Raw genomic sequence first — 27,162 nt, 5'->3', positions numbered from 1 at the left:
TTATCAAAGTCAGAAACGTAATGGTACACATTTCTCCTCCTTACACGAGACATCACAAAAATGTTTCACCAGGAAACTCTGGTCAACTGCTGTTTGTGTATGAGAAATCGGTTGGAAACTTTCCTCATGTCAGCACATTGTAAGTGTCGCTACCGGCGCCAACCTTGTGTGAATGCTCTGAAAAGCTAGTCATTTGCATATCACAGCATCTTCTTACTGTTGGTTAAATTTCACATCTGTAGCACTTCATCTTCGTGGTATAGCAATTTTAATTGCCAGTAGTGTAAATTGTTAAAGAAAATGCAAGTGAGTTTTAAAAAGAAATGAAAAAATCTGCTATAACTTGCAACAAGATGTTCAACATATAAAAGGTGAAACCATTGTCATCCTGAAGGCTGATTTGAACACCACAGTGCTAGGTATGGTCCAACTGCAGGCGGTATGCCTCTCCTTTGAAATGACCTAACCATCCTGTTATAGGTGGACCTACAGTTCAATATGGATTCTGAACCATAAGGCACCATGTCATTAACAAATATTGCCAGAGGTGAAAGAAATGATAGATATTAGATAAAAATCCTAAGACTTACTGGGATCAAACCCAAGACCTTTGTATTTGTAGTCAAACACTTCACCACTAACAGAGCCACCCTCTGTGTAACATATTTGCCACAATTTGTTGGACATTTATCTTAGTATAACACTGTCACACATATAGCCTCCCATGTGTCACCAACACAGACTAGAACAAGGAGATGGTTGCTGTTTGCATCTCACAGTAACTGTCTGTACATCTTTCCAGAAAACACTTATGCTGAAATGGTGAATGAAAATTTCTATATTAAATGTGAAAACTGCACAAGAGAACAGTAAAAATATTCCTTGGAGTTGGTGTGCTTTGGACTGTGTATTGTTGTTGATTATCGTGAAAGAAAAAAAGAATTTTGTGAAGTAATGCAGCATCAGTGTACATCAATTGCATTAGATTGCAGAGGACATCATGTTGATGGTAGATGAGACAGTACATGTTCTCCAAAGACCTTCCCTGTGTAGATTTGGTCTTAATGTGATTTCTCATTTCTGCCAGTGCATTGATTGATGTTTGTTTTTGTGCTGTGACATAGAATCAGATTTCTTTTAACATATTAAACTTTTTTGTTAATGTTACAAGAATTTGTGTAGTATAATTTTCATTGAATCATATTATGTTCATAGGTTGATGAATTTTTAGAGAAGCTTTCAACTATGACGAAGGAGGATGAACAAGCCCATCATTTCAAACAAATAGCAAAAAGGTAATGTGTATAAACTGCATTTGATATTGCCACAAAAAAAAAATCCATGTATGCAAAGTGTCCATTCCTGTAGCAGCAGTATATAATAACTCTGATAAATTATTATTTTATCTGATAAGGAAAGCTGAATTTTTTTTTTCTTTTTCAGATGTACATCAAATGACTTGAAAATGATCATTCGACTAGTGAAGCATGACCTGAGAATCAATGCTGGTCCCAAACATATGTAAGTTGTCCATTTTATCAGATGCTATTATAGTAACATCCATGTTATACTGTGTGTTAGCAAACACACATGTGGTCTTCTGTGTATGATAATTCCATCCATTCACAAAAGTGAATGTTTAAACCATTATGCCATTCCAAGAATTTTTTTATTTGATTTAATTTTTATTGATTCCAGAAATCCTGTTGTGTAGTATTACTCATGGATATGGGACAAGGCACAGTTGCAATGTGTATAAATATTATAGTAAACTTATAAGAAAAAAAACATTACATCAGTAGAATAAATCAGCTGAAAACTTGTGGTATTTAAGAAGGCATTTGACTTGATTTTGACTGACTCATGAAGGGGAAAAAAAGTTATATCAGTAAAATAAATTAAATTGGCTATGAACTTGTGGTACATAGGAAAATGTTTAACTTTCTTATTTCAGACTGGCATTCATAATTTCTTCTTCTGTATAGAAGCAGTTCATCTGGAGCAACATATTTACATTTGCTCAGAATCCATCTCTATTTGACTTAACGTTTTTGAGTAGCTTGTTGTGTAGAACAACTCCCAGGTGCCGTATACTTCATAGTCCCTTGCATAGCGCTTGACTAATTGTAGATATGTCTTTGGAATGACTGGTCTGATGATGGTGGATATTTTAATTTATTTATTTGTAAAAAATACGCCAATTTTCATGAATAAAATGCACTTTTTATTAATATAAGTACAGAGCACTGGCAGGATGATAAGCTCCAGAAAGAGATGTTTAGTGGAAGAAGGTGACTTTCATCTCATGATCTTGACTATTATTTTCTGCATACTAAGTATCTCTCTGAGTGAGATGCCTCAAAATAGGATGCAATGTGAGAGTCCCGAATATACAAGTGCAAAGTATGCATGTTTTAGTATTTTGATATCACAAACTTCACTCAGGACATTAAATACAGAACTCAAATTGCTCAGTATATTTATTAACTTGTTAATAAATATATATCTCGCTATAGAGTATCATCTATTCTATCTGAAGAATTTATTTTTACTTACTTAACCTTGTCTGATTAGGGTCATCAGCTCTTCTTTTATATAAGAACAGGATTTCACACAGACAGTATCTCTTTTACATCCTATTTACCTATGAAATGACAGTTTTAGCATGACAAGTGGTATTAAAACAATGAGAGTGTCTGTAGTGACAATGTGAGTAAATAATTCTATGAACTAATAAGAATATTACAAAAAGGATAGATTCATACTCAATGTGTAGTTGAGGTGCTGAGTCACAGAGAGGCACAACAAAAAGACTGCTAAACAATTAAGCTTTTGGCTAATGTTATTGTACCATGCTGTTGTGTTTTTTTTACATAATGCATTTTCCCCAATGGTTAACTTGTATTAAGCCTGTCTTATTTATATTTGTCAAAATGTTTTTTCTTAGCATTTGTATTGTGTTACACATACGGTATCACCTTTTGTCATTCTGCACGACACATTTATGTTTAATGACTGCTAAACATGTGCAGTATAAAACATATTTACTCATTCAGAATGTTAAAAACGTGTGACTTATTTTGTAATTATATAATGTATGTAAAATGACATCAGTTGTATGAAAAGTGCTTAAAGATGAATCAATAAATCAATCGATCAATCGATCAATAAATCAATCAAAGCAAATTCTGTTCAAGAAAGCTAAATATCTTAAGAATTTAAATTAATGTGGTGTGACTTTCAGCCTTGATGCAGTTCATGCTGATGCCTATCAGGCATTCCAGATGTCACGTGACATCTCTTCCGTTATTGCACGTGCCACGGGCAAGAATTTTCTGCAAGGGAAAGGCGAATCTGGGAAGAAACAAGGAACTGCTCCTGGTGGCATGAGTATTGGTGTTGCTTTGATGACACCTGTCTTGCCAATGCTGGTGTGTATCAATAAAATTAGTATCAAGTTAAAAATAGAAGAAGATTAGAAAAATTATTGGCATTGGTAATTTTGCTTTGTAGGCAGATGCAAATGAAATGTACTAAATGTTTTGAAAGACATAGCTTTATCTTAATCCATTCCAAACTGGCCACTGTCACCCTGGATGGGGCAGTTGGAATGCTATTTTTAACACATTTTTTAAAATTTCTTTGTAACTGTGAATGCAATGAATGTCTGTGATATTTCATCTGGAATGATGAAACTTGGTTTATCTAATCTGAAAATATTATTATGAAATGTTAGATGTAGCAAGTATGTGAAAAGTTTTACTGAATCCCTTTTTATTACAAAGGAAATCTTGTTTAGATTAGATTAGATTAATACTTGTTCCATAGATCATGAATACAACACTTTGTAATTATGTGGAACGTGTCAGGTTAATGAAAGATGTCTGTACAAGATATTACATTACACAAAATATTGCATGACACTAATGCTTGTCTGCACCATTCTTGCACATAATTGTGTGTGTGTGTGTGTGTGTGTGTGTGTGTGTGTGTGTGTGTGTGTGTGTGCGCGTGTGCGCGCGCGCTTCTTGATCTTGCTGTATTCTGATAGAAAATTGCGAGCCAGAAATAAGAAAGTGACACAGTTCTTAAAGTAACTAACTAAAATTTAACTTTAATTTTGTGAAGTTCATGAGCCATCAGCACCAGCAAAGACAATGTCGTCATGTATTTAAGAAATATGGCATGAATATAACACAGCTCAGGCATGCAGGCAAAACTTGTAACTGAAAAAATGGTGGCAATAATTGCTTCAGAGGTAGTCCTCCTCTATAGAGCTCACATTGACATCAAAACAACTTCGTAAAAAATTGTTACAGCAAAACTAAAGCATTAGAAAGTATATGTGCAAATAAGCACTAGAAATATTGGCAGATATCTACAGAAACCATAATAAAAAATTTGTTTATGCAATTTTGCTTAATAAAACTGGATGCATAATTGATTTCCCATCAAATAAAGGTTTCTTATGACAGTGTGGTGTTTAAATAGCAACCCATGTTGAGGGGAAGAGGGGTGGAGAAGTTGGGAGAGGAAAGAGAAGAGGCATAGTGTAAAGGAATGGGAGGATGGTAGGGTAACATAGCAGTGGTTGACAATAGGAGGGGGGGAGAGGGAGTATTGGCTAGGAAGAATGTGGTGTAGGAGGAGAGCAAGAAAGAGGTATAATGTGTAGGGTGAAGGGACAAACCAAAAAAGCGAAAAAATATGTTAGAGCTGTAGGAGAAAGGAAAGCAAACCTGTGAATTAACTTTCATTGCTTACTCAAAGTGCATAATGAGCTCAAAATATGTGTTGAACAACCATGTAACTTATTTCAAGTTCAGTAGAACAGATTTTGTGAGGAGAGGATGCTATGAATAGTGATGAAATAAGCAATGACGACTCTGCTATAGACATAAAGCATTTGATCAAAGATTACTTTAGAAGCTTTAAAAATATTGGTAGAGAGAATATTGTTCTGCAGAATAATTAAATAAACTTTTTTCCTTGTTTAAGGTAGTATTGTTGTACAGGTTGGGCAAAATAAAACTGGCCTGGGAAATATGTATAAGACTGACTGGAATTGACCCTTGTTAATGAACAGAAATTGTTGAAAACAACGCTATTGATCCACCAGTTTGGTTGTTGTCACATTTGTGCACATAGATATATCCCACACATTCTCTCCAGAATACTTCCCTTTGCCATTGCATTTAAGTGATGGAGAGGTGCAAACATGTTTAACGGCCAGTTGAATGTAACACAAAGTGGTGCTCATGATAAAACTGCACTTGTTTATTTTTGCTTGTTAAGAGCAATTCAGACTGAGGTGATACGATACACGATACGATATATGATATGATACACGGTGTGACTAGCAATAATATGCAGAAGCTACCTGCATCATTAGAGTGAATAGAAACATAGTTGAAGCAACATAACTGGTTCACACTGGGATGACAGCAATATGACGCCAACACTTACCTTTGTCTTATCACCGAACACAATATGAGGTGCTGATTACTATACACAACTAGGGTCCTATGGTACATGGTAAGGGAAATTTCAAGTCATCTGATTTGTCTAAAAAAATCTCTGTAGTTGATTTCTCAGGAAACATACTTTATGCATAAAAAATTGAAAACCACTGTTTTGGGATTTGCACATTCTTCACTAGCCATTTTTTCTCATTTGATTTTGAGGAAAGTATTTAGTAAAAATTGATTTTTCCATGTCTTATAATCTGAAATCACAGCTTTTTAATGAACTGGTTTTCTTTTTGTTACTGCCCATAGCTATTGTGATACTTCACAAATAAGAAAACTTCCGGGCATATTTTGAAAAGTTTCCAGTTAAGAATGTAGTTACCGTCCAGTTTGCTAGGTGGGTTTTAGGTCATAGATTGCTGCATACTAAATGTAGCTGACATATCAAAATTGTTTTGAATGGTGGAAGGAAAGTGATACCTCTTTCCATTCTTGTAATAAAATATGATATATACTGGAGGCTGTCCACAAAGATGGTGGCACCTCACACAATGCTGTTGCCATCCACTATGGCAGCCTGTTCCAGCTTGTCGGCTCCGTTGTGAGCCGCGGAGCGCTTCCTGCTGCAGGGAGCCGTGTCGCTCACTGTGACCATTCAAGTGGGCCGGCACGCCGGCACGTGGCATGGCTAGCTGAGACAGGTGGCAGGGCAAGCATTTTGATGTGCCAGCTGCGTCTTACATGATTGACAACCTCATACTCTTAGCTGCTAAGACGTGGTGACATGCTACATCAGGAAATATGATGTTCAGGAAATAAATAAGAAACAATTGTTTTACAAGAAATTGCATACTAAATTTATTGGACCTCTGTAGCTTGACATTTTCTTTTCATTACAAGATCGGAAGTATCAGGCGTCAAAGTGTTTGCAGCGTTAATGCAGAGGATGGCCTTCATTGTTGCATCCTGAAGAAACGATCGTTCCTTACTTTTTGCTCTTTTCATTACTGAGAAAAGCTGCTCACAACAATACGTAGATCCAAACATGCACATGATCTGAGCGGCATTGTTGTGAAGCTTGGGAAATATTTTTTGCTGTAATGAATGATACCATTGTGACAAATCCAACGCGTTGTAGTACCTCTCTTTCAACAACGTTGAATTTTGCAAATCAATAATCTTCAATTGAAGTGACGATGACATGTCATCGGGGGAAACTGAAAAAGGAGTGCTGAACACCTTAAGTTCCATTTCCAAACTTGTGAGGTCTCGGAATCGTGTTTCAAAAGACATGATGAGCTGCTTTAACTTTGCTCGGTAATCTCCGAAAGTAGTAACTTCCAGTAGCTTTAAAGAAGCAAGACAATTGCCGAACATTAAATGTCCATTACTCATCTGCCTCTCAAATAAACGTAACTTTTCCATGAACGCTTTTATCAGGTCCATGTCAATGATTACCTGCTCTTTGCCCTGCAATGGCGGATTTAGGTTATTCAGATGCATAGTTATGTCAGGTAGGAACGCCAGGTCTGATATCTCTTTTATATCTTTCAGACAACGCATTTCTTACCGTTTCATTTAGGGAAAAAGGGATATTTCCCCATGAATGGCAGAGAAAACATCAAGAACTTTTCCCCGACTCAGCCAATGAACTGTACTGTGGTAAGGTATATCCCCATACTCCGCTTCCATATCTTTCAGGAATCCTTGGAATTGGCGGTGATTCATAATGTGATGCTGCACAAAATTCACACACTTCACGACATCTACACCACCTAGCTCTACTGTTTCAGCACACGAATAAAACAATGAAGAGTTAAAATGTCTTTCCCGAATTCATCTCTGAGTTTATTTTTCAAACGAGAAGCAAAACCTTGGTGACGCCCGATCATTTGTGGTGCACCGTCTGTCGCTACAGAATGGAACTTATCCCACAGCAAATTCATATTGTCCACTGATTCACAAACAGCTTCAAAAATGTCACGCCCTGTTGCGGTGTAATTGAGTGGTACCACATCAAAGAGTTCTTCAGTTACTTGCTGCTGCATATGGACACCGCGCACAAAGACTGCAAGCTGAGCACAGTCCGATATGTTGGTGCTTTCGTCAAGCGCTAGCGAAAATGTAACAAAACTCTCCACCTTTTCCTAAGCTGTGTCTCTAAATCCACTGCCATGTCGAAGATTCAACGAGACATTGTTTGCCTCGACAGGCAAACACCTTCAATTGCCTGCACCTCCCTTGGAAACAAACATTTTGCAACTGCTACCATGCACGATTTTACAAGTGGTCCCACCGAAAATGGCTTGCCACTCGTCGCAATGATGTGAGCGACCCTGTAGCTTGCTCGAATTGCAGATTCAGTAGTGTCTTCTGCGCTCTCATTCACCTGAAAATTACAAACGCATTACAGAACACAAACCATGTTGCTTGTTTTGATACCCTCCGTATTACGAAGCAGTTTTTAAACTTATGTCTCCTGGTATGTCGTTCTTAAGCCTGGCTACCAGTTCTCTGCATGCAACACCTTCTGCCTGATTGTAGTGCGCTGCGTGAAGACGTTTATAATGTCGTTGTATAATTTACCTCTTCGCAGAATTAAATGCTTTATGACATACAAGACACTGTGTGCAGCCATCCCTCTCAGTGAATAAAAAGATATTCTCCAATAGAGGTACAGAGCTCCCGCGACTAGTCGTAAGTGTCATTGAACACGGATTATTGCGTCAGTTGCGGCTGCAGGTGGCCAGGGGGCAGTGAGTTCGCTTTCCCCCTCCATGCGGGCTCCGAGCTGCCCCAGTGAGCGCTCTGGAGCGCTCCGGCTCCCTGGAACTCGGTTGGAACAGCCTGCACTATGGCTTCCTATGTAGAATGCGGAGCTTCTCCATGTTTCTCTTTTTTTTGTATGCTGCCAAACCTGAAAATGAAAAGCTTGGTGAAATGAAAACACACTGAAACTGATGATGCTGATTGGGTGTTTTCTCATTTGTGCTCACTGCCTTTGAGAAACTGGTGTAAAGGGGACCAGAAGCTAAATTACTGTTACTTCTGAATGGCCAGCTGGATGAAGCCATGGAGACAGGATAAGGCACAATAACATCCTCTCTAGAAAACTTCAAGATTATAACTGAAACAGAAATGTGATTTGTTCTGTCTTGTTGCTTGTTGTTTGGTGAATCATGTCACACAATGTATCATATGTCGTATCTTCCCAGCAGGATCCCAATTGTCACACCAATAAGTGTTGCATCACAGTCTCCATTATTGCGCTGTGTTGTATAGCATATTCTATCGTCCCTATGTGAATCATACCATATGTAAAGCATAATTTGTAGAAAATGTGTGTGTAACTATTTGTGCATGTTAAGACTAGAAGTATTTTGGCAAAACCTCCAGCAAACTCTGAAATGTAACATGTAGTGGTAAAATAGCACAAAATGGGCTCTGCAGCTAATAAATTTCTAGCATCTTCCATGATGATCATGAACAAGAATCAATCTCATCTCTGCCTTATTGTAAATATTATCAGGTCTAGTTTCATGTTGTTCATCCTGTACTATTATTTGCTTAGTATGATATTAGACTGTGCATTTGAGAGTCACGTGTGCAGACATACCACACTGGTCTCGAAATTTGTTTTTCCACAACAAAGATAAAGTAAACAATCTTGCATAATACATTTCACTTCACCACTGTTAAGTAATGTCACACTGTTTATCTAGTGTTGGGCAGATGCTAAAGATATAATGTAAAGAAATACCATTTATCACCATTACAGTATCTGAAGCTTCAAAACAAGCCTTTGTAGGAGATTTCAGTATCTAAGGCATTTTAAGTAAAATCAGAGAACAATTAACCTAAATGTCATGTGACTGGTGGACCATTTTCTGCCTTCACGTACATAATCTGACACAAAAGATATGAGACTAATGCTGGAAGTTAGTGTTCTTGCCAGGTGGTCATCTTCAAAATTAGACTCATTTAAATTCGCACACATCCGCATTGGTTCCTTCCCCTCCTCAAAACATTTCTGTATTTTTGGTCCATAATTAAAAGCAGTAAAAGCAGTTTGGTTTGTAAGGTTTATGTTATTATCTCTATAGAAAAACAATGTGTGAAAATTTATTGCAATATAAGTGGACATGCTCCATATACTGAACCCATTGCCCTTGTATCTTCAGCTCACTACCTTCTTTATTCCTGGAACTTTGGTGTGGCAATAGAGGCACATGTGGCACATTAGCCTTGGCACCCTAAATACATGGACAAGACACTTGATGGACAATGCTAAACCTCAGCAGAGCTCTGCCAGCAGCAATTGGAGCCCAGTTCCGAATGCTTTTTACACCCAAACGTCCAGAAGTCAGACACTCAGATTGGTACCAAATGTTGTGTGTTGATAGAGTGTCAACCGAAACATTGATTTAGTTCAAGCTGTGTGCTGTCGGCCAGTAGAACATATTTAAATTGTAATTAAAAGTAACATTAGAACTATGGAGTATAGAAAAAGCGTATCCGAGAGCTGCTAACATGGAGATCTCTGGTAGGTGTGTTATTAGTATGTCCTCATCCTACAGTTCTTGAGTTCAAAACCCACTAACGGCAATTTTTTTTTTTAACAGTTGGGAGTAAGGAATGAAAGAGGAAGCTGCCTGGTAGAATTTTGCACAGAGCATAACTTAATCATAGCTAACCCTTCATTCAAGAATCATAAAAGAAGGTTGTATATGTGGCAGAAGCCTAGAGATACTGGAAGGCCTCAGATAGATTATATAATGGTAAGACAGAGATTCAGGAACCAGGTTTTAAATTGTAAGACATTTTCAGGGGCAGATGTGAACTCTGACCACAATCCATTGGTTATGAACTGTAGATTAAAACGGAAGAAACTGCAAAAAGGTTGGAATTTGAGGAGATGAGACCTGGATAAACTGAAAGAACCAAAGGTTGTAGAGAGCTTCAGGGAGAGCATTAGGGGACGATTGACAAGAATGGGGAAAAGAAATACAGTAGAAGAAGAATGGGTAGCTTTGAGAGATGAAAACAGTGAAGGTAGCAGAGGATCAAGTAGGTAAAAAGAGGAGGTAAAAAGAAATCCTTGGGTAACAGGAGAGATATTGAATTTAATTGATGAAAGGAGAAAATATAAAAATGCAGTAAATGAAGCAGGCAAAAAGAAATACAAAAGTCTCAAAAATGAGATCAACAGGAAGGGCAAAATGGCTAAGCAGGGATGGCTAGAGGACAAATGTAAGGATGTAGAGGCTTATCTCACTAGGGGTAAGGTATATACTGCCTGCAGGAAAATTAAAGAGACCTTTGGAGAAAGGAGAACCACTTGTATGAAAATCAAGAGCTCAGTCGGAAACACAGTTCTAAGCAAAGAATAGAAAGCAGAATGCTCAGTCGGAAACACAGTTCTAAGCAAAGAATAGAAAGCAGAATAGAGGAAAAAATATATGAGGGTCTATACAATGGTGATGTTCTTGAGGACAATATTATAGAAATGGAAGAGAATGTAGATGAAGATGAAATAGGATATACGATACTGCGTGAAGAGTTTGGTAGAGCATTGAAAGACCTAAGTCGAAACAAGGCCCCGAGAGTAGACAACATTCCATTAGAACTACAGACAGCTTTGGGAGAGCCAGGCCTAAGAAAACTCTACCATCTAGTGAGCAAGATGTATGAGACAGGCAAAATACCCTCAGTCTTCAAGAAGAATATAATAATTCCAATCCCAAAGAAAGCAGGTGTTGCCAGATGTGAAAATTACCAAACTATCAGTTTAATAAGCCATGGCTGCAAAATACTAACACAAATTCTTTACAGATGAATAGAAAAATTGGTAGAAGCTGACCTGAGGGAAGATCAGTTTAAATTCTGTGGAAATGTTGGAACACGTGAGGCGATACTGACCCTTTGACTTATCTTAGAAAATATATTGAGGAAAGGCAAACCTACGTTTCTTGCATTTGTAGACTTATAGAAAGCTTTTGACAATGTTGACTGGAATACTCTCTTTCAAATTCTGAAGGTGGCAGGGAGAAAATACAGGGAGCGAAAGGCCATTTACAATTTGTACAGAAACCAGATGGCAGTTACAGGAGTCGAGGGACATGAAAGGAAACCAGTGGTTGGGAAGCGAGTGAGACAAGCTTGTAACCCCTCCCCCGATACTATTCAATCTGTATTTGAGCAAGCAGTGAAGGAAACAAAAGAAAAATTCAGAGTAGGAATTAAAATCCATGGAGAAGAATAACAACTTTGAGGTTCGATGGTGACATTGTACTTCTGTTAGAGGCAGCAAAGGAGCTGGGAGAGCAGTTGAACAGAATGGACAGTGTCTTGAAAGGAGGGTATAAGATGAACATCAACAAAAGCAAGATGAGGATAATGGAATGTTGTCAAATTAAATCAGGTGATGGCAAGGGAATTAGATTAGGAAATGAGACACTGAAAGTAGTAAATGAATTTTGCTATTTGGGGAGCAAAATAACTAATGATAATCAAAGTAGAGAGGATATAAACAGTAGACTGGCAACGGCAAGGAAAGTATTTCTGAAGAAGAGAAATTTCTTAACATCGGGTATAGATTTAAGTGTCAGGAAGTCGTTTCTGAAAGTATTTGTATGGAGTGTAGCCATGTATGGAAGTGAAATATGGACAATAAATAGTTTAGACAAGAAGAGAATAGGAGCTTTCAAAATGTTGTGCTACAGAAGAATGCTGAAGATTAGATGGGTAGATCACATAGCTAATGAGGAGATATTGAATAGAATTGGAGAGAGGAGAAATTTTGTGCCATAACTTGACTAGAAGAAGGGATCTGTTGGTAGGGAATAGTCTGTATTGGAGGGCATTGTAGAGGGTAAAAATCATAGACGGAGACCAAGAGATGAATACACTAAGCCGATTCAGAAGGATGTAGGTTGCAGTAGGTACTGGCAGATGAAGCAGCTTGCACAGGATAAAGTAGCATGGAGAGCTGCATCAAACCAGTCTCTGGACTGAAGATCACAACAACAACAACAACAACACGAGAGAACATTTTTCTTACAACTAAAGGGACATTTCAGAGTTTGTAGCACTGTTCTTTTGGAAGTCTGGTTTTGCTTCATTAGTTGAAAGTAACAAATGTACAGAGTACATTTGTATACATAAATGTGGAATTATCTATACAAATGTATGCTATAGGTTTGCTATTTTCAAGTAATGAAGTGAAAGCAGACTGCCAAAACAAACATGCTACAAACTCCAAAACATCCTTCTAGATCTCTGAAAAAATGTTTTCCCATGTAACAATTTCAAATGTGAACTGTTAAAAAAAATTCACCATCAGTAGGTTCCAATCTCAGGACCTTTAGTATGATGATTTGATGCTCTACCAACTCGCCTACCAATGATCTTCATGTCCAGAGCTCATAGATACCCTTTTCCTATACTCTGTCATTTTGGTGTTAGTTTTAATTACCGTTTGCACATCTTGTACCAGAAAACACCTCACAACATGAACTAGAGCAGTGTTTTGGTTGATACTCTATTGGCAGGCAATGATCGGTACCGATCTGAGTGTCTGAGATCTGGAGGTTTGGGTGTTAGTCACAACAGCTGGAATCAGCATGGTCTGTTTGTCTAATTAATGCAAATCAGCAGGGATGCCATTGAAATACTGTCATTGAACATGTGATCAGTTTTTTATCATAAATTAATATATTTTTGCTAGAGGGGCAGATTGATTCATCACACTGTCTGCACTGGAGTTCAGTGAGCAGCTCATCCATATTAATTAGTAAAAATCAGTTCATCATAACTGTTACTTTTGGTTATAATGTCTCATTTTGTGTATTAGTCTGGATTCAGCAATAGGATCTATCCTGTTTAGTTCTCTCAATCCTCAATAATAATTTATGAATCTCCTCCCAACTATCCTTAGTCACCTATGACGTATGATGAAATTTGCACTAAAAAGAGTGTTGTAAAGAGTTGAGAAGAAGCTGAAACAAAGGGAAAAAGAATGTCAAAAAAGTTACATAGGGATCCTTTAACATATGCTTTTTTTTTACTCTTGTTAATTTCTGGCCCTTGAAGAACAACCTTTTTTATAGGGGAAATACCTGCTTAAAAATAAACAGTGACTGTGAGTGACCAACAGTCACACCTTTAAGTGCTGAGTGGTGAACATGTGCATTAGAAGTGGAAGTGACAACTTGCTAAGCTTTCAAAATGTTCATTAATGTAGATGTACACAAATCTATGGTGAAGCAACTTTAATATTGTATGTAGTGCGGTGATTTGAGGAAAAGGTTGTAGCAGGTAGCCTGGGGGGTGTAACATGATGGGATTTTGCAGATTAAAATAATTGCAAAACTATGTATTTCCACAGAAATTTTATGATTAAGTGCGGGAGTAGTAAATTTATGTTCTGAATGCAAGTAGGATTGAGGTGGGGGAGGGCTCAAGATGTGAAGCGATGAGATAGTGTAGGGTAGGGGAGGGATGGGATGGGGATGTGTGCCCTAATGTGTCAGTTTTGTGTGCAGCGCATTTCCTCATCTGAACACAGTGGCCAATCAGTCTAATCGAATTTCACTTTCAGTTTAATACAGGACCAAATGGAAAACATGTCACAAATACACAAAGTTGTTACACTTGGAAATTCTGAATAGTCATTTCGTGTTCCTGTAAAGTAACTGTTTAGTGGAAGTTTGGTCTTCATGTTCAACAGCTGTTACCAGATTTAAAAAACAACTATACAAACAAACTACAGTTGTTTGGCCAACATAGCTTTGATATTGTGGAAGTTGTAGTCAATACCTGATAAAATTTGTCACTATATCAAGTGACTGAAAAACACTCTAATGATTTTTTCCATTTGTGAAAATGGCTCATAATACAAGTGTATGTACTTTCTGTTTTGTTAGGCAGAGGCATGTAAATCTGTTGAACAAGCAATGAAAAAATGTCCTAATGGGATGTTCTCTGAAATAAAGTATGATGGTGAAAGGGTTCAAGTTCACAAAAGAGGTGATGATTTCAAGTATTTCTCTAGAAGCTTGAAGCCTGTGATGCCCCATAAGGTATGTTAAAATCTGTCATGAATTTATAAACACTTTATTATTCATATAAATTTGTAGTTGTTAACTTTATATACCAAGGCTGTATCCGTTTTGATGTTTCATTCAGTACATACATTCTGATTCCCCAAGGTTTCCCATTTTAAAGACTACATACCAGAAGCATTTCCTCATGGCAAAGATGTGATTCTTGATAGTGAAATCTTGATGATAGATACACAAACTGGGAAGCCATTACCATTTGGTACTCTTGGTAGACAAAAGGTAAGTATATTTTTGTTTTGGATTCTTGTGAACCATGTTGTAGCAATTCTAATTGCAAAGTGGAGAAAAATAACTGCAGTTAATTGTAAGATCATTGATGAATGTGGATTGCAAATGTGAAACTGATTATAGTCATTTAAGCTTCAGTGATCAGACCTCTCTGAGAACATCAAATGCATGCATAATATTCCATACTATCTCTGTTGAAAAGATACTAAAGTTGATCTTATTAGCCTAGTCAAATCACTCATGGATTTGATAAATATAATCAATAAGGTCCAAGTAATGATATATTGATTTGTGGATTTTTACTTCTTGCTATCAAAATATTTATCTCTTTCTCGTGCAGTAATTTTTTGTGTTGGCTTGTCATTTTGGACAAACTGCATAACAATATTCACTTTTTAAAAAATTAACTTTGTTTGTTTTCTGCTTATTTCTAAATGAACAAGGAGGTCAGAAACTCGTAGGGCTCAAGAGTTGTGTTTTAATGTGTGCAAAATGGAATAAATTTAATATGTAAACAAAGTCAAATTATTTTTTTTAAAATTAGAAGGCAGATGATGATACATGAGCTTAATATTTTGATTCAAGCTTTCATTTTAATTTTTTCAGAAAGAGGGGCTTAAATCTGCCAACGTATGCCTGTTTGTATTTGATTGCATTTACTATAATGGTGAAATTCTACTGTCAAAGTAAGTCTGTTTTAAGACAGAATGCTTGTTACTCTTTCACATAAAAACAGAAAGTCAATGAGCTGGTAATTCACTAACTGGTCTTGTTTCAATACTTTCAGACCGATCAAAGAAAGAAGAAAGATTCTGCACAGTGTGATGACAGAAATACCAAACAGAATTATGTTCTCGGAGGCAGAGGAAGTTCATGTAAGGTGCAACATGCTTAAATTCCTGTGGACCATTTGACATTATATAATAATTAAAGTGTTTTGTTATAAGGTACTTTTTTCATCATATGTTGTTCAATGAGGTATATTTCCTTCAAACTTAATATACATTTTATAGAATAGCCATCAAATTCAAGCACAAGCTAGCTCATTACCCTCTTAAAATTTTTTCTAGGAATCCAAATGTTGTGTAAAACATCAACTGGCTATATGCACCTACATACATAGTCTCTTGAGGGATGTCAAATGTTGGTGTGTCAGCAGTTTCATCGTTGTTATCTACTCTATTGTATTTGTACCCAAAACAGCTGTAAACAGATAAGTTACACAATTGGCAGGCAGCTGTTGCTGCAAAAGAGCTGGAAGTGAACCTAATTGAGATTTCACAAGATTGAGAACATCATACATTTTAAGTAATGACTAATAAATTTTGTTTAGGCTGTGATGTATACCTTTTTACTTTACTTCACAGTATGATTATTTTCCAGAAAAATATGAAAGACGTGACAGCAGCGAGAATTTAGTCTCTCTCTTTTCTGCCTCAATCTGTTTGGAAATACATATCAATAAGATTGTGAGGGGAGAGGGAGGGGAAAGGGTGTGTGAGATCAGCCATCAAGAGACAGATGTATTACTTGGGATATGAGGTCAAGGTGTGACAATTGTGACATAAAATGAGGTTTCACTAAAAGCACTTGCAGAAAAAAACAGTTACCCAATCATATGTTCACACACAAAGGCACAACATTATGTGCATATGTGAACTATTGTAATCTTACAGAGCTCATGCAGTAACTCTTTTCATAATGTTAAGGGCAGCATTTGAACTTTGTTATGAGGTAATTATTCTTTCATTGCAGCAACCAAAGCAACTTGAAGTAATGATTGAGAAGGTGTTTAAATTGGGTCTGGAAGGGCTGGTCCTCAAGGATCTGATGGTAAGCTGCATTTATTTTTACAATCTTTAGTGTTATTAATTTATATTTATTCATTTTAATATTTTTCAAAGTAAATATAATGCATTAGTTAAAAAATGACAGGAATGTCAAAAATAATATTAATGCTTATGATGCAAAACATAAAACTATTGTATTGTTTCTCTGCTGTGGTCTCATTAGCTTATTCTATTTTGTAACTTTAATGCAACTCCTTAAAAGAGAGGCCTACATACCTCAGATTTTGAGTGTGAAATCAGGTAATTATTAGCAGATAAAAGGATGAAGGAAGAATGTCCGACTACTGACAAGTTCCTTGGAAGTGGAGCACGTGTTCAGGTTAGGGAAGGATAGGGACAGAATTTGATCACTATCTGAGTATTTGCCACAAGTGATTTATGGAAACCATGGAAAGCCTAATTCTTCTTAACAGCTGGAGATGTGAACAGCTATCCTCTTGGATGCAAGTCCAGTGTCTTTCCACTAAGCCACTGCACTTTGTGAAATAATGAGAAGTATATTTGCTTCGTGCATTAGAGTATGGTGTGTGGAACATGCCATCAGTGATAGAAACAAGCTTGGTACATACGGTGTCAGACATATGATGAAGTGACTTAAGTCACACTAAATGGGTATGATAGGTGCTCAGTAAACTGTACACTTTCTTTCCTTAAAGATCTCAGATGGGTAACTTGACCCAATACCTGACCACTTGACACTGTAGGGTAGATCGAAATGAATATCTGGCAACTACCTGATATCTGCCTAATTTTAATATCCAGCCAGATACCATCTTGACCTTGTTTTCTTAGATTGGATGAAACTTCACATTCTTTTTGTTAGTTGATCACCATCCATCCTCATGAGATGACCATAAAATAACAATCGTCTCTTCTTAATGGATGCTGTGATAGATTCTGTCTTGCTGTACAAGTCCTCATTTGCTCTCATTTGCCATTGTCCATCAACCCATCTATTACCTAGGATTTTCCTTAATATCCTACGCTCTCACTTTCCAGTCGCTCAGCTTGACCTTGTTTATTCATGATCAAAGTTTCAGACTTGTAAAAGCCCTCAGGTTTTACAACTGTGTTATAATGTTGGTACTTGGCCCCTTTACTCATAGACTTTTTGTTATAGGTATTCTTTGGCAGTTTGTATGCCTGGTCTAACTCCCTCATCCTGACATTAATTGCTTCTTCTTCTAATCCATTCACCTGGATGACTTCACCAAGACAACTGAAACTCTTAACACGTATGATTTTTTTTCCAGTTTGGTGATCATTCATTCAGGTCCATAATAGTGTCTGCCATATATTTTGGTTTTTGAATAGAGATGTCGAGTCTAACTTTTTCAGCAATTTCTGACAGCCTATTGATCTAATTGACTGCTGACACTGTATTGTTAGCAAAAATGTCTAGATCATCTGCAAATGCCAAGCAGTCAATGTACACCCCTTTGTTCTTATGACAAGTCTGAACTGCTCTTCATTTCCAGAATACTCTTTATTTGTTTCTTCTTGGGCTAACAACTTTTTCCACTCTTGAATGACATTTCCCAAGATGCAGTTGAAAAGGAGTGAGGATAGTCCATCTCCTTGTCTTACACCTGTTTTGATTGTACAAGGTTCTGAAATATCACCTATAACTTTTATTTTTGACACTGTGTTAGTGAGAGTTTGTTTTATCAGCTTTCTTGATGTATCATCCATCCCAAACTCTTCCAAAATATTTATTAATGCCTCTTGGTTGATAGAGTCATATGCCTTCCGAAAATCAACAAACATGACCACGTAGTTATTTCCTCCAGTTTTTTTGTACCTGATGATGTTCTTTACGTTAAAGATCTGTTTTGGGCAAGAACGGCCCTTTTGTTAACCGATGGCAGGGACAAAGAATCCAGTGAAATATTTTTAAGTGCTTTTTCTGAAGACTACCTTGAGCAGTTAAACAGAGAACCAACTCATGGCGATAACATATTAGACCTTCTGGTGACAAACAGACCCGAACTATTTGAATCAGTTAATGCAGAACAGGGAATCAGCGATCATAAAGTGGTTACTGCATCGATGATTTCAGCCGTAAATAGAAATATTAAAAAAGGTAGGAAGATTTTTCTGTTTAGCAAAAGTGACAAAAAGCAGATTACAGAGTACCTGATGGCTCAACACAAAAGTTTTGTCTCAAGTACAGATAGTGATGAGGATCAGTGGACAAAGTTCAAAACCATCGTACAATATGCGTTAGATGAGTATGTGCCAAGCAAGATTGTAAGAGATGGGAAAGAGCCACCGTGGTACAACAACCGAGTTAGAAAACTGCTGCGGAAGCAAAGGGAACTTCACAGCAAACATAAACATAGCCAAAGCCTTGCAGACAAACAAAAATTACGCGAAGCGAAATGTAGTGTGAGGAGGGCTATGCGAGAGGCTTTCAATGAATTCGAAAGTAAAGTTCTATGTACTGACTTGGCAGAAAATCCTAAGAAATTTTGGTCCTATGTCAAAGCGGTAGGTGGATCAAAACAAAATGTCCAGACACTCTGTGACCAAAATGGTACTGAAACAGAGGATGACAGACTAAAGACCGAAATACTAAATGTCTTCTTCCAAAGCTGTTTCACAGAGGAAGACTGCACTGTGCTTCCTTCTCTAGATTGTCGCACAGTTGACAAAATGGTAGATATCGAAATAGATGACAGAGGGATAGAGGAACAATTAAAATCGCTCAAAAGAGGAAAGGCCGCTGGTCCTGATGGGATACCAGTTCGATTTTACACAGAGTACGCCAAGGAACTTGCCCCCCTTCTTGCAGTGGTGTACTGTAGGTCTCTAGAAGAGCGAAGCGTTCCAAAGGATTGGAAAAGGGCACAGGTCATCGCCGTTTTCAAGAAGGGACGTCGAACAGATGTGCAGAACTATAGACCTATATCTCTAACGTCGATCAGTTGTAGAATTTTAGAACACGTATTATGTTCGAGTATAATGTCTTTTCTGGAGACTAGAAATCTACTCTGTAGGAATCACCATGGGTTTCGAAAAAGATGGTCGTGTGAAACCCAGCTCGCGCTATTCGTCCACGAGACTCAGAGGGCCTTAGACACAGGTTCACAGGTAGATGCCATGTTTCTTGACTTCCACAAGACGTTTGACACAGTTCCCCACAGTCGTTTAATGAACAAAGTAAGAGCATACGGACTATCAGATCAATTGTGTGATTGTGTTGAGGAGTTCCTAGATATCAGAACGCAAGCATGTCATTCTCAATGGAGAGAAGTCTTCCGAAGTAAGAGTGATTTCAGGTGTGCCGCAGGGGAGTGTCATAGGACCGTTGCTATTCACAATATACATAAATGACCTGGTGGATGACATCGGAAGTTCACTGAGGCTTTTTGCAGATGATGCTGTGGTGTATTGAGAGGTTGCAACAATGGAAAATTGTACTGAAATGCAGCAGGATCTGCAGCGAATTGACGCATGGTGCAGGGAATGGCAATTGAATCTCAATGTAGACAAGTGTAATGTGATGCGAATACATAGAAAGATAGGTCCCTTATCATTTAGCTACAAAATAGCAGGTCAGCAACTGGAAGCAGTTAATTCCATAAATTACGAGGGTCAGTCAAAAAGTAATGCCTCCTATTTTTTTTTTTTCTACGTTTAATTGTCAGGAAATTTAAATGCAATTACATAGGTTGAAAACCACAACATTGAGGATCATTGTGTCATTTTTCAATGTAATCTCTGCCCATCTCTACAGTTTTGGTCCATCTTTGAACAAGGACATGTATCCCAGCACGGTAAAAATCACAGCTCTGCTTCCTAAGCCATTGACGCACGGATGTTTTGACGGCCTCCTCATCTTCAAAATGAATCCCACGATGAGCTTCTTTTAGTGGCCCGAACAGATGGAAGTCTGATGGTGCCAGGTCAGGGCTGTATGGGGGATGAGGCAAAACTTCCCATCCAATTTTGACAATCTCGTCAGAGGTGTGACGACTGGTGTGTGGTCTTGCATTGTCATGCAAAAGAACAACATCTGCCATTGATTTTGTTGGGCGAACTCGCTGAAGACGTGCTTTACGTTTTTTGAGGGTTGTGACGTATTGAACAGAATTTATTGTGCATCCCTGCTCCAAAAAATCAACCAGAATCACACCCTCTGTATCACAGAAAACTGTTGCCATAACTTTCCCTGCCGATCGCACAGTTTTGAATTTTTTCTTCCTCGGCGAGCTTGTGTGACGCCACTCCATTGACTGCCTCTTTGATTCGGGTTCAAAAAAATGCACCCATGTTTCGTCCCCAGTCACAATTTTTTTCAGAAACTCATCTCCCTCCAAACGGAAGCGCTGCAAGTGTTGGGAGGCTATTGTTTTCCTTGCCTCTTTATTCTGATCGGTTAACATTCTTGGAACCCACCGTGCACAAACTTTTGAGTACCCCAATTGTTTAATAATCATGATCACACTGCCTTTACTAAGAGAAATAATGCGACACACTTCATCTGCAGTCACCCGACGGTCACCACGAATGATGTCATCAACTTGCTGAATGTTGTGTGGAGTCACTGCGCTCACCGGCCTGCCGCTCCGCTTTTCGTCAGTCAACGGTGTTTGCCCTTCAGCTTCCTTACAACGACGAACCCATCGTCTAACAGTGCTGACATCCACTGTCACAACACCATACACCTTCTTCAGTCTTTCATGAATGCGTATGGGCGTTTCACCTTCTGCATTCAAGAATTCAATCACACAACGCTGTCTCAAACGAACATCGATGTCGGCCATCTTACAAACTTCTACTGTGCTGCCACCTGTTGACACAGAAAGTTACTACTGCAGTGGATTGCAGAAGAAGGTTTGAGGAATGGCGCCAAATTCAAATTTTTTACTTAACTTAATTTTTTTAAGTAGAAAAAAAATGGGAGGCATTACTTTTTGACCGACCCTCGTATCTGGGAGTACGCATTAGGAGTGATTTAAAATGGAATGATCATATAAAGTTGATCGTCGGTAAAGCTGATGCCAGACTGAGATTCATTCGAAGAATCCTAAGGAAATGCAATCTGACAACAAAGGAAGTAGGTTACAGTACGCTTGTTCGCCCACTGCTTGAATACTGCTCAGCAGTGTGGGATCTGCACCAGATGGGGATGATAAAGAGATAGAGAAGATCCAACGGAGAGCAGCGCGCTTCGTTACAGGATCATTTAGTAATCGCGAAAGCGTTACATAGATGATAGATAAACTCCAGTGGAAGACTCTGTAGGATAGACGCTCAGTAGCTTGGTACGGGCTTTTGTTAAAGTTTCGAGAACATACCTTCACCGAGGAGTCAAGCAGTATATTGCTCCCTCCTACATATATCTCGCGAAGAGACCATGAGGATAAAATCAGAGAGATTAGAGCCCACACAGAAGCATACCGACAATCCTCCTTTCCACGTACAATACGAGACTGGAATAGAAGGGGGAACCGATAGAGGTACTCAGGGTACCCTCTGCCACACACCGTCAGGTGGCTTGCGGAGTATGGATGTAGATGTAGATGTAGACTTGATATTCTCCAATCAGTTGGTCAAGATGACCTTCTATTCTGTTCTGTATTGCTTTGGAGAGAATCTTATGTCGTTTAGCCCTTCGTAAAGTTTTGGCTGCATGTTTTTGAACTTCATGGAATATATCCAACCTCTCCTGGTTGAATTCCACATTTTCCAGGCATTTTTTCTTTGGGCCACCACCTCATCACAAACCTCATTCCGCCATCTGCTTTCTCTTTTTAGCTGTCAGGATTGCAGTATTAGCTGCTTGTTAGATCTTGGAGGCAATGTCCATCCATTTATGAGATTCAAACGTCAGTTGCTGGTGGTATCGTTCCAATACATTTTGATTGATTTTGAGTTTCGCGATGTCATATTTATGAATTTTATTTCTGGTTTTCATAGACTTATTGAGGGGGGTGAAATATATTTTGATCTTGAAGAGGTAATGATCTAAGTCAAACTGGGCACCTCTCTGTACTTAGTACTCATGCAGAAATATAGGTAAATTGTGGCAAATGAACATGCTCTTTTTCTGCTTGGTAATAAGAAATTTCACTTTCTTGAAAAATAAGGTCAGCGTAACAGAAAAGTCTTTCTCTGTATACATTGCTGTAAGGAGCCGAAAGATAAATTTTGACAAATTGTGTCAAATTCAGATGTTGTCACATTTACTGACAACCAAATATAAGGCTTGCAATTGTGGTCAGTTCAAATTGCCTTCAAGTAATGGCCAGTATGTCTTGAATGTTGCACTGTCATTATTTTCATTTGCTGCCTTGCTAAAACTACCCCCAGAACATGTAGTGGGCTTTGCAAGTCACAACTGATTCAGTCTTATCTCCCCAATTTCTTTTAGCAGGCGTTGGACATGAACTACTACATATGGAGGATTCTTCATAAAATTCCATTGGGGTCTTCTGCCAAGCTCTTCCATCTTCAACAACCATGAAATAGTATGCCTAGGATGTTGTGCCCACAAAGGTTGGAGTCAAGTGTATTCAGATCTTTATTTGAGAAGCTCAAATGAATTTCTAATTCAATTTTCAATGAGGCTCTGTTGTGTAGTAAGTCAGATGTTCTTTATGTTCTCTCAGCCTTCCCTAAATACGTATTTAATGGTGCAACATTTGGTATTACTTTGGATGACCAAGAGAGGCCTTACTTTTGGTTTTTCTTTGAAGGACTTTGTGAGCTGAATGCACTGCTCCATCAAACGTCACTGATAAGGTGTTACATTAGTAACCACATTTTGGTCACTCATATACAGTGACGTGTCCCATTTTTGTCCCAACAAGAAAAGAGGAATTGCACATTGTTCTTACATCTCACAGCAGCTGATGTTCTGGTAAATATAAATCCTTTTGAATCTCCCAGCAGAGCTCAAATGACTGAAATGTGTTGTGAGATGTATATCAGTAGTGATCATTCCTGTTCCTTCAATGATTCAGTTGCAACCCTCTCAAGTGAATGGATGAAACCCAGTGAGTTAAGCATCTTTCACAATGTTAGCATCACTTTCATGAATGAGTAAATGTACTTTGCTTTGGTCACAATCTTGGTGATCCATGATGATATTAAGACCCCTTGCCATGCTTCCTCCAGTGTGAGAGCTAAGGATAGATTTCATAGCAAAAATCTATGTTCTGACTGTAATTAAAGAGACAACCAATGAGCTGTCAAACCCAAGAAGCAGTTATGCAAACAGGCCCATATATCAGACATTACATAAACCATGAGCACACCTGCAGTATCTCTCTTCATAAATTCTATCATAGATGGCAGGAACAATTTTGTGGAAAATGTGTGTTTGGTTTGGTATTTTATAGCAGAGTAAAGATTTTTCTTGAAGTCCTGTAGATCTTCTCCTCCCTTTAAAGGATAATGGTTCATTGTCTAGTGAAATAATTTCTGCTATTAAATGACGATATTTCTTGTCTTTTGCAGTGTTCACTCACACAAGCAATTTACTTTCAAACTGTTCTCAGATAGTCAGTTGCTTATGTCAGTGTTAATGATTATCTTCTTCCAGGTTTGGCTAATGATGATGTATAGGCACAGCAGCAGCTGTACCTATATTAATTACTGAGAATATATCTGAGTATTTCATTTTCAAATGATTTTTTTTATAGCTGAAGTACCTGTTAGACAAATAAATATTTCATTGGATATTTTCTGGTAGTTTCAATGTTTTTTATAGGTACATTTCACAAAAACATTTGCACAACCCAAATAAATTTAAACTTTTTATATATAAAAAACAAAGATGCTGTGACTTACCAGACAAGAAAGGGCTGGTAGATAGACACAACACACACACACACACACACACACAAATATTTCAAGCTTTCGCAACCCAAGGTTGCTTCATCAGGAAAGAAGGAAGGAGAGGGAAAGACGAAAGCATGTGGGTTTCAAGGGAGAGGGTAAGGAGTCATTCCAATCCCGGGAGCGGAAAGACTTACCTTAGGGGGGAAAAAGGACAGGTATATACTCGCACACACACCCATATCCATCTGCACACACACACAGACACAAGCAGGCATTTGTAAAGGCAAAGAGTTTGGGCAGAGATGTCAGCCGAGGCGGAAGTACAGAGGCAAAGATGTTGTTGAAAGACAGGTGAGGTATGAGCGACGGCAACTTGAAATTAGCGCAGCTTGAGGCCTGGCGGATAATGAGAAGAGAGGATATACTGAAGGGCAAGTTCCCATCTCCAGAGTTCTGACAGGTTGGTGTTAGTGGGAAGTATCCAGATAACCCGGACGGTGTAACACTGTGCCAAGATGTGCTGGCCGTGCACCAAGGCATGTTTAGCCACAGAGTGATCCTCATTACCAACAAACACTGTCTGCCTGTGTCCATTCATGCAAATGGACAGTTTGTTGCTGGTCATTCCAACATAGAAAGCTTCACAGTGTAGGCAGGTCATTTGGTAAATCACGTGGGTGCTTTCACACGTGGCTCTGCCTTTGATTGTGTACACCTTCTGGGTTACAGGACTGGAGTAGGTGGTGGTGAGACAGGTTTTACACCAGGGGCAGTTAAAATGGTAGGAGCCAGAGGGTAGGGAAGGTGGTTAGGGGATTTCATTTTATATATATTTTTCCCACATGGAATGTTTCCCTCTATTGTATTCATATCATTAATTTGAACCCAACAATTACATTTGTTGTTGTCACTTTTGCATTTCGAAATCTTTTCTGTCATCTTACTTTCTCTTTCTGTTTGTGCAAGCAGTTTTACTTTGTATTCACCTTCCCTTTTTACCGTAATCTACCATACAATTTTATCCTGCCTATATATACTCAATAATACGTAACTTACTTCCAAACCATAACCAAAAAAATTTTTACCGCTTTCAACACTACCGCTGCTTTAAAATCCACTGTTCCCAGTTTACAAACATTTCTCATGTAACCTCATGAATACTGTTTCACAGCTTCAGCTCCTTTCATCTATTTAACAACAATTTCAGCTAATTCTAACAACTTCCGCTTTATTTCCATTCCTGTTTGTCCCACATAACCAATTATTTTTTAGCAGCTTCCCACAGGTTTTAACGTTATTATTTCTTCATCAGACAATTGTTAACCTCATTTTCATAATCTGCTACCACATAACCAGTCCTTTTAATACATTTACACACAGTTTTTTTTCGAAATTTTCCCAAATATCTCCACCCTTCAATGTATTTTGGAGGCAAAACAACTACTTAACCATTGTGAACATTGTTGTTTACCAACCTAAGTTCACCACAGGATCAACATAGCTCAGCTTTAACCAACACTTTTTCGACCTTTTCACACCAGAACTCCAGTTGCTTTCTAGTTCACCTTTATCTCTCCCCATATATATATATTTTTCACTTTAGCTTCATGTTATATTTTCCACCTTCTAATACCATAATGTCACCCTCACAACAACCCCATTAAGTTTTATTTACAGTCCCTCCGAAAACATGCCTTTGCCCTAGCCATATTATGCTCCCATATTTTATTTACTCAGGCTTGTCTGACATTTGGCATTACCCTCAGAGGCCTCACACTTAAAGTTCCCATCTCTGGCTGTAACCCTTCTTTCAATCAGTCCCTATACCAGTTCCAAACCGAAAAATCCATAGCCCTCACCTGCCTAATCCTTCACCTACACATCAACTTGGCCAATGAACACACCCGTCAACTCCTATCCCTAATCAAAGTCCTCAATCTTTCCTCTCCCACTTCCACACCGGCTGTTCAGAGCACCATCCTACAGGCCAACCGAAAATTAGAATAGCATGCCACCCTCCACCTCAAAAAACAATCCAATCTCCTAGTTTTCCACCTCTGGAAAGGCAACTCACTCACCCTCCACAACCTTTCCAACAAACTTCAACCTTCTCTCATTGCACACAGACCCAGTCTCTCTCATCTACTCAGTCTCCTACTTCCAGCTCCACTACCCCCAAAACCTCAAAATTCTAGTCAACACAGTCACAACCACAACACCCCAATTCAGTAGTTAACCTTTCCTCCAAACCTCTCTCCCAATCCGAAACCTCTGTCCTATCCAAAGGCTTCACCTTCAGCCCTACTCCCAGATTCAACCAAACAGTTCTCGCCAAAGATTTACTGTCCTACACTCGTAGGCTCTGCTGGAAATATCACTTTGCCATGAAGAAAAATAATCCTAATCCTACTCCTCATGATCCAACTCCCCATGACACTATCCAAATTGAACCCTGCCTGGAACAGTTTCTTCCTCCATCACAGCGGGACCCACATCTTCCTCAAAATCACCTTCTCCAAACTTTCCATTATTTCTCAGTTCCAGCCGTGCCTCTCAATCTTTCTTGAAAAACCTTAATCCTACTCCTAACATCACCACAGCTGAAGCCCAGGCTATCCATGATCTGAAGGCTGAACAATCCATCGTCATTCTTGCAGCTGACAAGGGTTCCACGACTCTGGTACTTGATTGTCTGGAGTATGT

The 27,162-nt window shown here is 38.4% G+C and overlaps 1 protein-coding gene across 10 annotated transcripts in view; it reads left to right on the top strand.

Annotated features, from left to right (window-relative positions):
- LOC126355996 (DNA ligase 3) overlaps nucleotides 1-27,162 on the top strand; it is a 538,466-nt gene that overhangs the window by 322,466 nt on the left and 188,838 nt on the right. For all 10 annotated transcript variants that reach the window (XM_050006627.1, XM_050006628.1, XM_050006620.1 and 7 more), the window contains 8 exons: nucleotides 1,216-1,295; nucleotides 1,444-1,521; nucleotides 3,245-3,431; nucleotides 14,393-14,548; nucleotides 14,678-14,809; nucleotides 15,425-15,504; nucleotides 15,606-15,693; nucleotides 16,574-16,651. In XM_050006627.1, the coding sequence (XP_049862584.1) occupies nucleotides 1,216-1,295; nucleotides 1,444-1,521; nucleotides 3,245-3,431; nucleotides 14,393-14,548; nucleotides 14,678-14,809; nucleotides 15,425-15,504; nucleotides 15,606-15,693; nucleotides 16,574-16,651 (879 nt within the window). The remainder of the gene's footprint in view (nucleotides 1-1,215; nucleotides 1,296-1,443; nucleotides 1,522-3,244; nucleotides 3,432-14,392; nucleotides 14,549-14,677; nucleotides 14,810-15,424; nucleotides 15,505-15,605; nucleotides 15,694-16,573; nucleotides 16,652-27,162) is intronic.

This window comes from Schistocerca gregaria, chromosome 3 (assembly GCF_023897955.1).
Source record: "Schistocerca gregaria isolate iqSchGreg1 chromosome 3, iqSchGreg1.2, whole genome shotgun sequence".
In the NCBI taxonomy this organism is placed as follows: domain Eukaryota; kingdom Metazoa; phylum Arthropoda; class Insecta; order Orthoptera; family Acrididae; genus Schistocerca; species Schistocerca gregaria.
This window is presented reverse-complemented; position numbering and strand designations above follow the sequence as displayed.